Raw genomic sequence first — 13,953 nt, 5'->3', positions numbered from 1 at the left:
GAAACACAAACAGGGAATTTGATGCTAAAAAGTCTGTAAATGTGGTAGATATCAAAATGATATGATACATTAGATTCATTTTTGCACAAAATGACTTTGTAGACATACTATGGATTTTGGTCCCCATAACTTACACTGAAAACACATTTGAAGGGGACCTTTCAATTGCCAGTATTACAGTGAGGACAACCTCTTTTTTCAACCCCATTTTGCTCAATATCTTCTGCTTTGGTAACCAGATAAACCACATGAATACTCACAATCATAACTTTAATGTGCTTTTAATGCAAGTTTACACCAACACTGAACAGAAGAGCAACACAATTAAATAAAATTACTAACTGTATTACACTGCACAATAAGCAATGCCTTACAAATACTAATACAGACAACTGTACATGCTTAATTTACACAGGTGATGAGTTCAGTCAGCTGAGTCGGCTAAATGTCTGTGTGTATCAAATCTGCATCAAGAGTTGACACGACACCATACAAGATTTACAATATTTAACTATATAATTTTGAAAACGCACAGTGGCTTTCATGGAAGAGTTTGGTTCTGAATTACTTTTACATCCAGCTTCCATCCAGCAGGAAAAGCACAGGTGGAACTGATAATACCATTAATTACACCCATGCGTTTTCTGCAGACATGTCAAAATCTCAGCCATAAAAAAAGCCAGTTCAAAGTCAAAATGTTTGAAATGTAAGGAATCAGTCTATAAACATGTTACTCTGTAGACCAGATAGAATTTACCTGAAACCTTAGAAAAGTTTTGTGCTTAATATAAGAGAAGGTTATCTCAATTTTCATGCATGTTAATAGTCATATTAGTCATGTTATTTTGTACTGTCCAAATATTTGGGCAAATTGTATTTTGTCAAAATACAATACAGGTAACTTCCATGCCAATAAAGCCCATTAAATTGAACAGAATTGAATGTCCCCCTTTGTTTTTTGACGTTTCAGGAAAATGATAACTGCCTCAGATTGCAACAATAAACATAACGCTATATATGAGTGAAAAATAATAATAATGTGTGATAAAAACAGCATTTCTTTAACTCTGGCATGTTTCTCTGCATATTTTTTTTACATTCTCTCCAGCAAGTGAGAAGAAATAAATAATAAACGAGCATGTCCATGTGGTTTCTACAAATAATCGTCAGTGGGATTTTGTTTGTCATCATCAATCTAGGTCACAACAATGTAACTATGATAATGAACAACACAAATAAACACTTTACTGGTAACATTTAACTGAGTTTTCAGCTTATCTGCACATTTATCCCCAACGTAGTTCATTGGACACAGTTCAACTGCACTACACAATGTCTGACCAGTGTTCATACTGTACAGTTATGTTCATATTTTAGTCCTTCTAGCTAGAACTAGTTACTAACTGGTACTAAGACTCCTCTGGACTCAGACGTTCTGAGTAGCGGTACTGTGTGATCGTCTGTCTTTGCTTCCAGCCACCATGTTGTCATTTCCCCTTTACCCTGTTGGGTAAAAAAAAAAAAAAGAAGAGAGAGCCAGAGTCAATGAGAGAAAGAGGAGAGTCATATTGCAAACCAGGTGCCCCTTTGAATTTTAAATAAAGCCATTAGGGTATGAGGGCAGAGAGCAGCAGCTGAGACCACCTCTTAGAAAGACATCACAAGTGTCAGCTGTGCAGGCATATCCGTAGGGAATGAGAAGCAAACCCCTCCCCCATTATCACACTGGCACCACCCAAGCAAGAGTAGAAGCCAGCAGAGCAAGATAATACAACAGTTCCATGATAGAGAGAAAGAAAATACCAGACACACCCAGCCTTTATTCCCTCAGAGGGAAGTTTTGAATTTCCTGTGATCTTTTCAAATCTCAGCCTCATAAATCATTTCAAAAGGGAGTTCACCAGTTTATGTGTGACTATCATTGCATCTATTTGGCTTTTAAAAAAAACAAAAAACAATGACTTCTACAGAAGCATATAAAAGAAAGTGGAAAAGGAACGTATTCAGAAAAACTAAGCACACTAACTGGTATTAATTCAAGAGACATTGTGGACAGTGAAATATGCTCTCCAATCAGTACAGCAATCACCATGACCACGACCAGGAACCTACTGAATAACAGTGTCTCTAGTACGGAGCTCACTTGATGCCTCAATGTTCTTCAAAATAGGTCACATGAAAAATATGAATGTGCACGTAAGCATCTGGTAATGTTACCTTCACATTGAGTGTTCCCCTGCAGGTCAGAACGTAACCTCTGAGTGTGTGAAGCAAGTCAGCTGTGGCACCACTCACCTGGATCTTCAGAGCTATGGAACAGGCAACAACAAAAAAACGCAACATGTTATATGAAGTAGTAAAATGTGCAATGCATGCATGAAATATATCTGTCTTTTCCATTTGATTTGGGTGCATCATTACAATTACATTGCAAAATGTGCTCCATGCTTTCAGGAACTTTATTACTCATTTTAAAATACTTTTACAGATCAAATTATTTGTATGACACAATGTGTTGCATAATCAGTGGTTTTACAGGCAAAAAATAAAAGAGATTACTACAGTTAAGCCATACTATAAAATACATCTATTAAATCAATATGTATAAAAGAAAATGCAAAGTTTTCATGTATTTATTATATAGGGTTTTTATAAAGGTCACATTAATATGTTCCATTTCCTACTGATTTTATAACATTATATACTCATAATATACTGTGTGATTTCTATCTGTGTAGTACCCCATGTGTCTGAATACATGAATACATACATCCTTATATACCAAGCGTGTAATTTGAGCATTATCAAGATATATAATCCATATAAGGTTTTTTATTCATGAGGAGAATAGTGTGCAAAGACAAATAACTAAGATAATATTTGTTTTTCTGCCATTTGTTTTTCTTCAGGCAAACAAAAAACATCTTATGATTAGTTTTTGATCATATTCATCATTAAATTCCTTAGTTTTTCGTCACCATGTGTGTGTCTCCATTACTAAGTTTAATACAGAGGATTGGGTGCTTGCTGAGCACAATGTCTATCCGTTGTGTTGTCACTCTGTGGTGCACTATTGAGTTAACACAGAAACAATCCTGCCATGTCACAATTACAGCAGCCACAGGATTATGCATTCCCATGATGCCATTTATAACAACACTGCAGACAAACACCTGGATCAAAATCGAATCACATTTGAATTAAAAATCAGCAGAACGCACAAAATGAATGCATCTCTATTTGAAGGCTCATACAGTCTGAATTAATTACTTCCATTAACCTGGCATTTCTTTCTGAGTCCATTATATTAATTAGATGATTGGGCAGTGTGTCTAATCCTTCGTTACCTTCACTTGTTGATTCCATCCGAGATGCTGTGTTGACAGTGTCCCCAAATAGGCAGTAGCGTGGCATTTTGGTGCCAACCACACCAGCCACAACAGGTCCTGGCAGGACAAAAAGCAGTGATTATAAGCCGTACTTTATCTGACATGACCTAATAATACAATACATGTGAGGTTATTTTAGGGCATACTCACAGCTTTGGAGCTTAGAGTATTTCTACATTATAAGGTTGTCTAATCAATTATTGACAATGAACAACACAAGATTGTAATTTCATGTTCAGAGGGCATAGCCTTTATTACACATAAGAAAAGGCCACCCATGTATCCTCAAAGCCAATCTGCATCGCAATTCAAGACCTATGATGATGCTTCAAGTCTTTATATAAAAACATATTCTAGTTACAAGCATGTTATGCCTGAATTAGTAAGTATTGATTTGTGAGGACTTGGGGATAATGCTCTAGACATCATATGCCTCTGACTATTCATTACTGTCTCTATCTCACAACACATATGATTGATATTATCATACGGTAGAGATCTAGTGAGGGTAGATGGGGAGGGGGTATAAGAAGAGGGGAATTTCTGAACAGAAAATCATCACATAAATAATGCTATCTGCATTATTCTTTTCATCCTGACCAGATATTCAAAACCTTATTGGATGGAAAGTAACAGTGAATCTCTTTAGCTAAGCTAAACTCTTCAATATAGATTAGTTTCTATTTCTTTTTACACTCTTTTTTTCTTTTTACATTTCACGCTGCATTTACATGTACACTTATAGCTTCTTACTGAATATATGCAAATAGGTTATTTAAGGTTATCCTCTCTCACAATCTGTAACCTTTGACCATCATACAAATATGAATGTGTTCTCTGAAAGCCATTTGTCCCTCTAACCTCTGGAAAATATTACATAACAATTTACCTGCCTGCTACTGCGAGTATGAAATAACTAAAGACTTGTCTTAAGTTGACATTTTGACGATGCTTTGTTTTCCACAATGTTACTTGTATGTAATTTTTGTTTTAGAATTGAAGCACAGCTTTAGATTGGCACATGATACAGATGAGACGCCTCTAGTACCTGAATGGATACCAGCACGTATCTTCAGCTGGGTGTTGGGCTTGTGGGGGATCTTGAAAGTGTGGCAGACACTGACCAGATCCAGGGCCATGCTGGCAATCTCCCCAGCATGATTGATACCATTTTCTTGAGGGACCCCAGAGACCACCATGTCTGGACAGTCAGCCATTGTTTCACAGGTAGGGAAAATAAAGGAAGAGAGAGAGATACAGTGATAATAAAACAACAAAACACTTTCAGATACTCTTTAGTCATCTCTAACATAATTTTGTTTTCTTATTTTCTATGCTTAGATTAGATTAACGTTCTCTGTTTCATCTTTTAATTCTTTCTGTCATCGGTTGAACTTCATCTCTACAATTGATTACTTTATGATAGTAGTTTATCATTATTTGGCACAATATAATCTCAATAGCCTTACTTACAAGCATCACCAATTGTCTCCACTTTGTAGACATCATAATTATCAATGATGTCATCGAAAGAGGTGTAGAGCTTGTTGAGGAAGTCCACTACCTGATGGGGAGTGCTGGCACCAGACAGCTGAGTGAAGCCTACAATATCACTGTCACAGGGAAGTAATGAAGTGTTAGTCACCAGACTACTTTTATATGAGCAGAAAGTCTTTGTAAAGACAGCGGTAAATTACATGTAAGAAAAAAATTGTAAAGCAAGTTAAACAACGTACAACTGCACTTCCATTAAAGAAATAATCAGAATAATTATATGAACACAAACCTGAAGTAGACTGTGGCATTGGAGAAGCTCTGAGCCTCTGCTGTCCGGCCTTGACGAAGGTCATCAGCCACCGGCTTGGGTAACATACCTGCAGGGAAATGTCATGACTTAAAACATGTTTACGATTCTCTCACATTCTGAGTAAATGTGTCGTCTTTGGGACAATGATAAAGGTGCAACCTCTGCACCACTAGATGGCAGAACAATCGAGTCTGTGTTTTAATACTGACATCAAGCCTGACCGTTTCAATTTAAGGTCCTCATACACTGGATTTACTACCCAGCAACAGCTCTTTTATACTCTGAAGGTACTGTATATGTGCACTGATGTTATAGTTTATAGTTTATCACCCTATGCAAATTAATTATAAATCAAGTCCTGCTTGTACCAGATATATAAGTGCTATACCTGCAGTGCCACCAAGACTATTTCCTTGAAGATGAACTTGGCCAACAGGACGACTCACTTTGGCATCCATCATTACAGCCATGCAACTCGTTATCATCACTCCTCACCTTTATCTGGACTTACTGTATAACAACCGATCTGTCTTCTGTTTCTCTTGAAGGAGGTCCTGTGTTCTCTCAGCAACTATGGCCTCCAGATGTTTGCTGTACTTCTCCATCTGTAGTTAAAGAAACTCTGTTTGTGTCTGCAACTCACAGGAACCCAGCTGGCTCAAATAGGAATTTGTTTTTGAAGCAATATATATGTACACCCTGCATATTTCTGTTAGGTGGAATGGTTGTGATCTAGGCACATTTTATGCATACTGTGTATGTTTAGATCCATATTATTCTGCTGTATTTTATCATATTGCAGAGGGATTATTACCAGGTTCATCATCATGTCCACAGGGCTGACTTTGTGTGGGTTCATCTTGTCGAGCGTCTTTTTCACTTGTTCAAATGTGGGCCTCATTGTGACGTTGTGAGACCAGCACCTCTTAATAAGCTGTAAGTTTTCCAGAGAATAAGGCCTTAATGTCTAGTATATTAAATATGAAAATACACAGCTACAAGTGTGTGACTAACATTTAAAAGTTATTCAAGATATGAGTATGAGTAAACAATGAGCTTAGTTAGTACCAACATCATATTTTTCCCTGTGCAATTTTAGCTACATTCCACATCTACATCTGACAGACCTCACAGTACTCTCCTTGACTGGGACAGTCAGTATCCGCCTTCCCTGCTTTGAGTTCAGGCAGAGGAGGACGCCACATGATATCCATCCTCACTCCCTCAGCCTGGTCCTGTTAGAGAGGCCTACTAGTTACAAAGCAAAGATCAAATGGAAGCCGAAGGTTGTAATCTAGAGCGAGGGCTGCCATACTCACTGAAATGAGGTCAGAGCGAGTTGCAATCTCAACCAGAATCATGGAGTAGCTGAAAAGAAGGAGGGAGAAGTTTGTTTTTTTTAAAGAGAGAGAGAGAAGGGATATCATTTACTATACATTTTCCAGTGCTGTTACTAGCACTGAAATAGAAGACTACTCCTATTTATGAAGATGCTTTTCTACTGCTACTTTTTAGACTATAATGACTTTCATATAATCCAAATATAACTATCCAAAATGAACTAGTTTAACTGAAAACTATGTATTGTGTACTATTTAAACACACCTGTAGACATCTGCTGCTGGTGTCATATTGCAACTGCTTCCCAGTAGGACCTCTGGAGCACAGTATATACGGTTTACATCTCTACAGTTGAAGCCATTACTCATGGCCTCAAAGTCATCCTTCCTGTATGCTGTGAGCCCGTAATCTGGAGCCAAACACAGTGAAATAAGAGCACAGTGATTCAGGATGTTGTTATTGAGCTTGGCCTTGATAATAACATTCCCGCTGCAGTAGGATGAGACTGAATAGTGCAATGACTCTTGTAAATAATTTTTCTTCTCAACGTTATTTTAAATATGTATGCTGTTGTAGTGACTTGAATGTGTAACTGCTGTTTTGACTTGTCTAAGCAAACATATTTAAAACATTGTGATATTGTTGTGGCTATAAACTACAGACAATGACTGTTTGATGACTGCATTTGGTGTGTGATAATAATGATGATCATGATTATTAAGATGATCTCACCTGAGATTTTGCACACCCAGCGGTCATCAACGACACAATTTCTGGAGTGCACTCTCCCATGAAACATCTTGTGTTGATGGAGGTAGGACATCCCGCGAGCAATGTCAGTGGCAAAGGACAGTCTGCTTGGCGAAAGAGATTTTACTGTATATGTATTCAATGCATTTGTTTAAACTTTAAAAAATGCTTATCTTGCAGCTTTAATTGTATTATGATCTATCGAGGCTCTTGCTGGAAAAGTTAGTATCTTTTTTTTCCTTTATGACACCAAAACAGGGTATTTTCTGTTCTACTCACAATATTAAAATTGGCATTTTGTTGATTTTTTTGCCAATTATCTGTGGAAATAAAACAGGAACACAAAGGAAAAGACTAAAACATCAGCTAAAGGGGTCAAAGTTTCATGTTTCCTCACCTAAAGCCCCAGTTGATCGGGATGTCATTGTTCAGCAGGATATCAGACAGGCTTCCTTTAGGGCAGTACTCTGTGATGATGGTCACATATGGCACCTCAATGGAACCGCCAATGAACTTGCATAGATTGGGGTGGTCCAGTTGCCTACCCCGGTAAATTACAAATTAGCTTGTACAAAAACTGCACGATTAGATCTGTAATTTTTCCTGTATACAATTAAAAAATATTGCCCTTTGACATTTGCTCATTTCTTTTCTCTTCTCATTCGGCCACAGTTTTCTCACCTGACTTCTTTCACTTCCTTTCTGATGGTATCAGAGAGGGTGAAATGTTTCTTCTGGATGTGTTTGACTGCCACCGCTCTCCCATCACTGCAAAACAATTAAGATAATCAAGATACATTTCATTTCTTAAATACTGCATATATTTAGTTAGTTCAGTCTATCATTTTCTAAAATTCCAAACCATTATTTATGTGCAAAATAAACACATATACTTTAATATTGAATCAGGTAGGGTGTCTCAGTTAGTGTATTAAAAAAGTATGTCCTTTTTTATATATTGGCACTTGTCTAGTTCATGAGTATTTATCTAAACTAAGGTCATATTTAAGTGTCTCACTAGATGGCGGGCTGGATGAAGCCTTGTTTGAAGGAGGTGTTGACTCCAGTGCACACGGTCACGTCTGTGGTTCTACTGACGGTAGAATTACTCTTGAAGCGCTGCAGGCTGGTCATGCTACCAAGATCTGTGCAGCACACTCTACCTGCACACACCCAGGCAATCATGTCACACACAGTACCAATTTACTCTTAACTGAGAACAATTTAGAGACTGCTGAGATATTAAAATACTAAAATCCAAGATCAGACATTTCAGTTTTTTGGATATAGATTAAAAAAACGTCTGAATTGGACGGCAAGAAAGTGGGAAATAACCTCTACAGTCAGAAGTTTTTCATTAGTCCGTTGACGCACAAAACCCTTTCAGTCCTGACCCACAATTACTTACTTAAAAACTTACATTTGAGAATGTATTATGACAGATATGACTGATAACATAACAGATATATGAGTAACCTTCCTTAAAGATTTCTGGCACAGCCGCCCACTTCTTGCCTATGTAAAGTCAAAATTGAGGTGATCTATTCCTGAAGCGCAGCTTAGTTTTTGAGTTTTCATGTATTTCTGTGAAAATAAAAAACTGTAAACAGAATCTTTTAACAACTTTAGAATGAGACTTTTACCAAATAGTATGTTCTTGTAGTTAATTATCCAGCTCTCATCCCAAAACATCTTCTGTTTCTGGTACTGAAACCACTGCAGGGAGGAAATGAAGATAAACATCAGTCTGTGAAACATCTCCTGTGTGTGTGTGTGTGTGTGTGTGTGTGTGTGTGTGTGTGTGTGTGTGTGTGTGTGTGTGTGTGTGTGTGTGTGTGTGTGTGTGTGTGTGTGTGCGTGTGTGTGTGTGTGTGTTGCAGAAACTCACCACCATGGTTAGGATGAAACCACTGCTGAAGAGAGCAACTGGAAGCCCGATGGCCACCTTGATCATGATGGACATTGGACAGATGCCACAGTCTGCAGGACAGTTCAGACAGTTCTCCTCCACCTCACAGATGTCATCCCCGCACACTAAAAACATTCAAACATCTAAATGTAATTTACTTAGAAGGCAAAAATTCAAAAGGTTTTTGAGCAGATGTTTTTTTATTATTCCAACCAGCAGTGATAATGCCGCTGTTGTTTTAAATTGCTAACTGTAACTATTGCAAGAACATATACGTTGCCCTCTTCCCAAGAGTTTCTCTCCAGGCTGCAGATGAAAACAAGACAGTGCTCTCAGTCTCTGGTTAGTACAAGACATGACTGTGCATTGCTCAACACCTGTGATGATGACCGAATTTACCTGATTATAGTTGAGCGGCAGAGGCATTATTAAGCACATATTGTAGGATTCAGCAGATCAACAAATGGAAACTCTGTGAGTGTTGGTTGACTGACCTTGGGCGCTGACAACAAGCACTTTGGACTCCAGTGCTGCGTGCATCTGTCCTATTTTGATATGAGCGATGACTGAGGTGACTCCAACATGGATCAGTACCACCTTAAACAACAAGCCATGATAGAAATTAAAATGCACTTGCACTGTGAAAGAGTTTGATCATTGTTTTTTCAGTTTACCAAAAATTCCAGTCCAAGCTAAACTGATTAGATCTCTAAAACAAGAAACAAAATTATGTTCACTAAATACATTTAAATATATGCATAAAGAACATTTCTGCAAGAGATTTAGACCCAATGACTGTTATGAATCCAAACAATCTGAAAACAATCAGAGCCATACAGCTAGATAGATAGATAGATAGATAGATAGATAGATAGATAGATAGATAGATAGATAGATAGATAGATAGATAGATAGATAGATAGATAGATAGATAGATAGATAGATAGATAGATAGATAGATAGATAGATAGATAGATAGATAGATAGATAGATAGATAGATAGATAGATAGATAGATAGATAGATAGACTTTATTGTCCCATGGGGAAATTCGTTTTCATAATCTATCAAAACACATACATTGAACAATATACATACACACACACACACACACACACACACGCACGCACACACACACACACACACACACACACACACACACACACACACACACACACACACACACACACTGTACAAACACCACCAAACATTGCCGTTTACTCTGTTTTCTGTAGTTATCATGGTATGGTTATTTGATGAACTGCAACCCAAGCTATGACTTTCTTGTAATTTTCTTCTGCTAGACAAGTAATTACAAGCTGCTGCCATGTTGTGTAGTGACACACCAGCATAAGAGACTGATCACACAAAAGATGTGCCACTTTGATCAAACACACAAGCCTTTTATATTTTGCTTGGATACTAGATGAATTCCTCTTCAGACAAAGTTAAAGTTGAAGATGAACATCTGCAATTTGACAGACTGTTTTTACCTGAAACAGTGCTAAACAGTGAAATATTGCAGTTTGTAAATTGTTTAAATAGTACAGGATGTAACTATTAACAGATGTAAAAAAGGTTTGGTTTGGTTCACCTTTGAAGTCCAGTATTTTTTAGTCATCTTGCCTGCTTTGGAAACAGTGTGAGTCACTATTTTACCATCATCAGGAATCCACGGGCCGCAGATTCCACCTTGTTTCTGTAAAGAGACGGCATAGCAGTGTTGATTTCTGAATACTTATTCAAGATGTCAACAAGTTATTGGTTCACTCAAAATGAGATGTTTCTGTGCGGATAAAGAAACACTGTTATAATTCAATTAAATTTAAAATTAGTATTTGTAAAGTATATGTATGAAATATTTAAATATGACATTTTAAGCTATGTTTTTCCTCCGAGTGGATGGGTAGTGTTGGGAAATCGTCAACAGTTTCACAACATATGGCTCCTTGTTTCTTCACTAAAGTTTCAGCTTTTACTGATTTCAAATTATGCACCCTTGAGAGCAAATCTGTGAAAAACATTTAACATGAGATGATATCTAGAATAATCGACTAAACCCAAATGTGGGAAAACCTGTTAAGATAGAGTTTACTTTATCTCGTGATGAATATCAACATCATATTTGCTTGGTTTAGTTTTCTTCATATCAGGATGAGATGATGATGACAATGTGTGCCTCCATGCTATGTTTACTGACCATGAGGCCCAGAGGACAGGAGTGAATGTTTGCGTGATACACGCAGCAGTTCATTTCATTGGCGTTGTTCCAGTTTGCTGGGCACTCGTGTTCATGACAGAACCTCTTTGCCTCTGACGCATCACTGAAAGCAAAAATGGGTGGGTAGACTAATTAATTTATTAACACAGCACAATCACAATGCTATTTACAAGCATAAAAGATCAGCCTGTCTAATCCAAACTTCAAAATGAAATGTTTTATTATAAATTAATACAAGAAACATCTTAAGTGACATGGATGTACCAGTCAGGAATTGATTCTTCATTTCTGATTATTCCTAAAACACACAGTCATGTTTCCAAAACGTGTGATAGTGTGTTTGTTTTAACAAGCTCCCCCAGCATCTTAATCCCAAGTAATAAACAATTAATTGACACAGATGAACATGTGGTTGCATTTGTTTGTGCCTTTATTCCTGCGTTAGTGTGTGTGTGTGTGTGTGTGTGTGTGTGTGTGTGTGTGTGTGTGTGTGTGTGTGTGTGTGTGTGTGTGTGTGTGTGTGTGTGTGTGTGTGTGTGTGTGTGTGTGTGCGTGCGCATTTAGGGCATGGCAAACGTTTAGGATTACAAGTGCATGTAACACACTTACCTGAACTGGAAAATCTTGTTCCTGACTGCGTATTCGTAGAAGGAATCTGAAGCTGTCACAGTGTACGAGACATTGAATTCCTCCCCATTGGTTACTTTCTCTGGAGGACGCTGCACCCAGGCCATTTCCAGACCTGTGACAACACACGTGCATGTCACCTACACATATATGCAAACATTGTATATATGCATGCATAAAGGGACACTATGTGATATATTTGCATGCATATAGTTCTTCTGGGCCCCACCTACTTAGTCACTGTAATTAATTCTAGACATATCCTGTAAATGTTGTCTCTTTCCTCTTCAGCCAGAACAGGAAAACCATTTTACAGTAAATTGTTGCACATGAATTATTTAAACTGGCAGAAGATTAGCTGTTTCAGCTGCATGTCACATTCAAAAAATGTACGAAAAAAAAACTTACCACCACAGTTTATCATGTTGTAATCATTTGGATTGTTGCTTGGCCAACAGTCGTACTCGGTGTTATCCAAATCATGCCAGCAATTTACTCCCTGAGGACAAGACAGTATTTTTACACAATTTAAAGGCAGTTTTTGTTTGCATAAACAAAGCCTAACATGTGTAAAATGGTTAATCGATGAGTCAGCATGTAAATGAATTAGATAAACAACTCTGTAGATCCTTTTTAAAAATAAAATCAAACAGCACCCAGATATAAAATATACGACGGAGCAAAAAAAAAAAAAAACCAGGCAAAAAAAAAAGAAAAAAGAATGAAATCAACTTACTGCGGAGGCTTGACCACCGTACCGCAGGATCAAACCAAGTTAGTAGAGCGACTGACTATGCAGCTGGAGTGTGTATATGTTTGGAGTGTGAAGGTGATTTTCTGAAGTGGAACTGTATCCGTAACTGATAAATGTATCATATCAATAACGTAAAACATTCTCTTCCTTTTTTTTGCCTAGCTTTTTTTTTTTTTGTGCTGGACTTTTTCTTTTTTCTTTTTTTTTGACTGGCTTTTTTTTTTCAGGTGCCGGAGTTCATGGTCAGAATCACAGGATAATTTTTTCATGAATAAGAAAAAAAGCACAGATTGATTATAGAATGTCAAATCAGCCCCACAAGAAGCTGGCAAGTATCCCAGCACTACACTGAAACACCACAAGCCCATGAGCACATGCCCGCAGCAACAAGTGTTTCTGACAAGACAACAAAAGCAAGAGGGGGTTCCTAAGGGATAAATGAAAATGTGAATATTACACATTCAATTTGCACAGTTGTTCATATTCTTTCATTTGTGTGACAAAGTCACATTCGAATGCTTCATGCCTGCCCCCGTTTCACATCATAATGCAGATTATTATCAATTTATACACCTCAATCCACATTTCCTCCCTTCGATCATATCTGCATCATATTGATATATTTGAAAATCCTCTACAGTGTGAGAACTTACCAGCAGGAAACACAGGAAGAGGGTTGCTGTTGTCCGTAGAGCCATGAGGACTGCTGCTGTGTCTGGACCCGCTCTCTACTGACTGACCGACTGACTGAAAGACCAAATTTGTGTGTGCATGTGTGTGTGTGTGTGTGCATGTGTAAATGTGTGTGTGCAGTCATCTCAACACAGCCACAGTAATCTTCCCCAATTGTGTGTTCTGAAGTCCCCAACCTTTCCCGTGTCCCCACTTGTCCAATCAGCAGAATAAGCTCTCCAATCAGTTTTATCATATACTCGTTCACAAGGTGCTTCAGCTCACCTTTACTGACCTACAGAGCAGCATCACCCAGAGTGCTCAGGACTGTTGACCGGGGCAACGCTTCACCTATTTAAGGTGTCTAACTGATCTGCTCCCATGCTCCTGTTTAGTGCATTTCACCTTCATTTGGCATTGACAGAGATGACAGAAAACAAAGGAGAGAGACCTCTCCCTCCAAAATAAATCAACAGGAAGCATT

General features: G+C 37.8%; 1 protein-coding gene across 1 annotated transcript; it reads right to left on the bottom strand.

Moving 5' to 3' along the window:
* Window positions 1-407: 407 nt before the first annotated feature.
* LOC133985205 (atrial natriuretic peptide receptor 2-like) lies at window positions 408-13,495 on the bottom strand. The gene is made up of 23 exons (XM_062424801.1): window positions 13,451-13,495; window positions 12,452-12,542; window positions 12,026-12,158; window positions 11,396-11,519; window positions 10,790-10,894; window positions 9,691-9,793; window positions 9,176-9,321; window positions 8,931-9,003; window positions 8,306-8,450; window positions 7,969-8,055; window positions 7,685-7,828; window positions 7,270-7,391; window positions 6,802-6,946; window positions 6,516-6,564; window positions 6,324-6,431; window positions 6,011-6,130; window positions 5,708-5,801; window positions 5,176-5,263; window positions 4,863-5,002; window positions 4,438-4,590; window positions 3,348-3,446; window positions 2,218-2,309; window positions 408-1,503 (listed from the first exon to the last, which is right to left on the bottom strand). Exons 1-23 carry the CDS (start codon window positions 13,493-13,495, stop codon window positions 1,393-1,395), a joined length of 2,517 nt encoding a protein of 838 aa, XP_062280785.1. The 3' UTR covers window positions 408-1,392.
* Between the last annotated feature and the right edge of the window lie 458 nt (window positions 13,496-13,953).

Source organism: Scomber scombrus, chromosome 8, assembly GCF_963691925.1.
Source record: "Scomber scombrus chromosome 8, fScoSco1.1, whole genome shotgun sequence".
Classification (NCBI taxonomy): domain Eukaryota; kingdom Metazoa; phylum Chordata; class Actinopteri; order Scombriformes; family Scombridae; genus Scomber; species Scomber scombrus.
The sequence above is the reverse complement of the archived record's forward strand: the minus strand, read 5'-3'. Positions and strand labels throughout refer to the sequence as shown.

Coding starts and splice junctions, on each gene's coding strand:
- LOC133985205 (XM_062424801.1), bottom strand. CDS start 13,495: ATGGCTCTACGGACAACAGCAACCCTCTTCCTGTGTTTCCTGCTG. Junction 11,520..12,025: donor AACAAGATTTTCCAGTTCAG/GTAAGTGTGTTA, acceptor TTTTGCTTTCAG/TGATGCGTCAGAGGCAAAGA. Junction 6,947..7,269: donor CTGGGTGTGCAAAATCTCAG/GTGAGATCATCT, acceptor GTTTGGCTCCAG/ATTACGGGCTCACAGCATAC.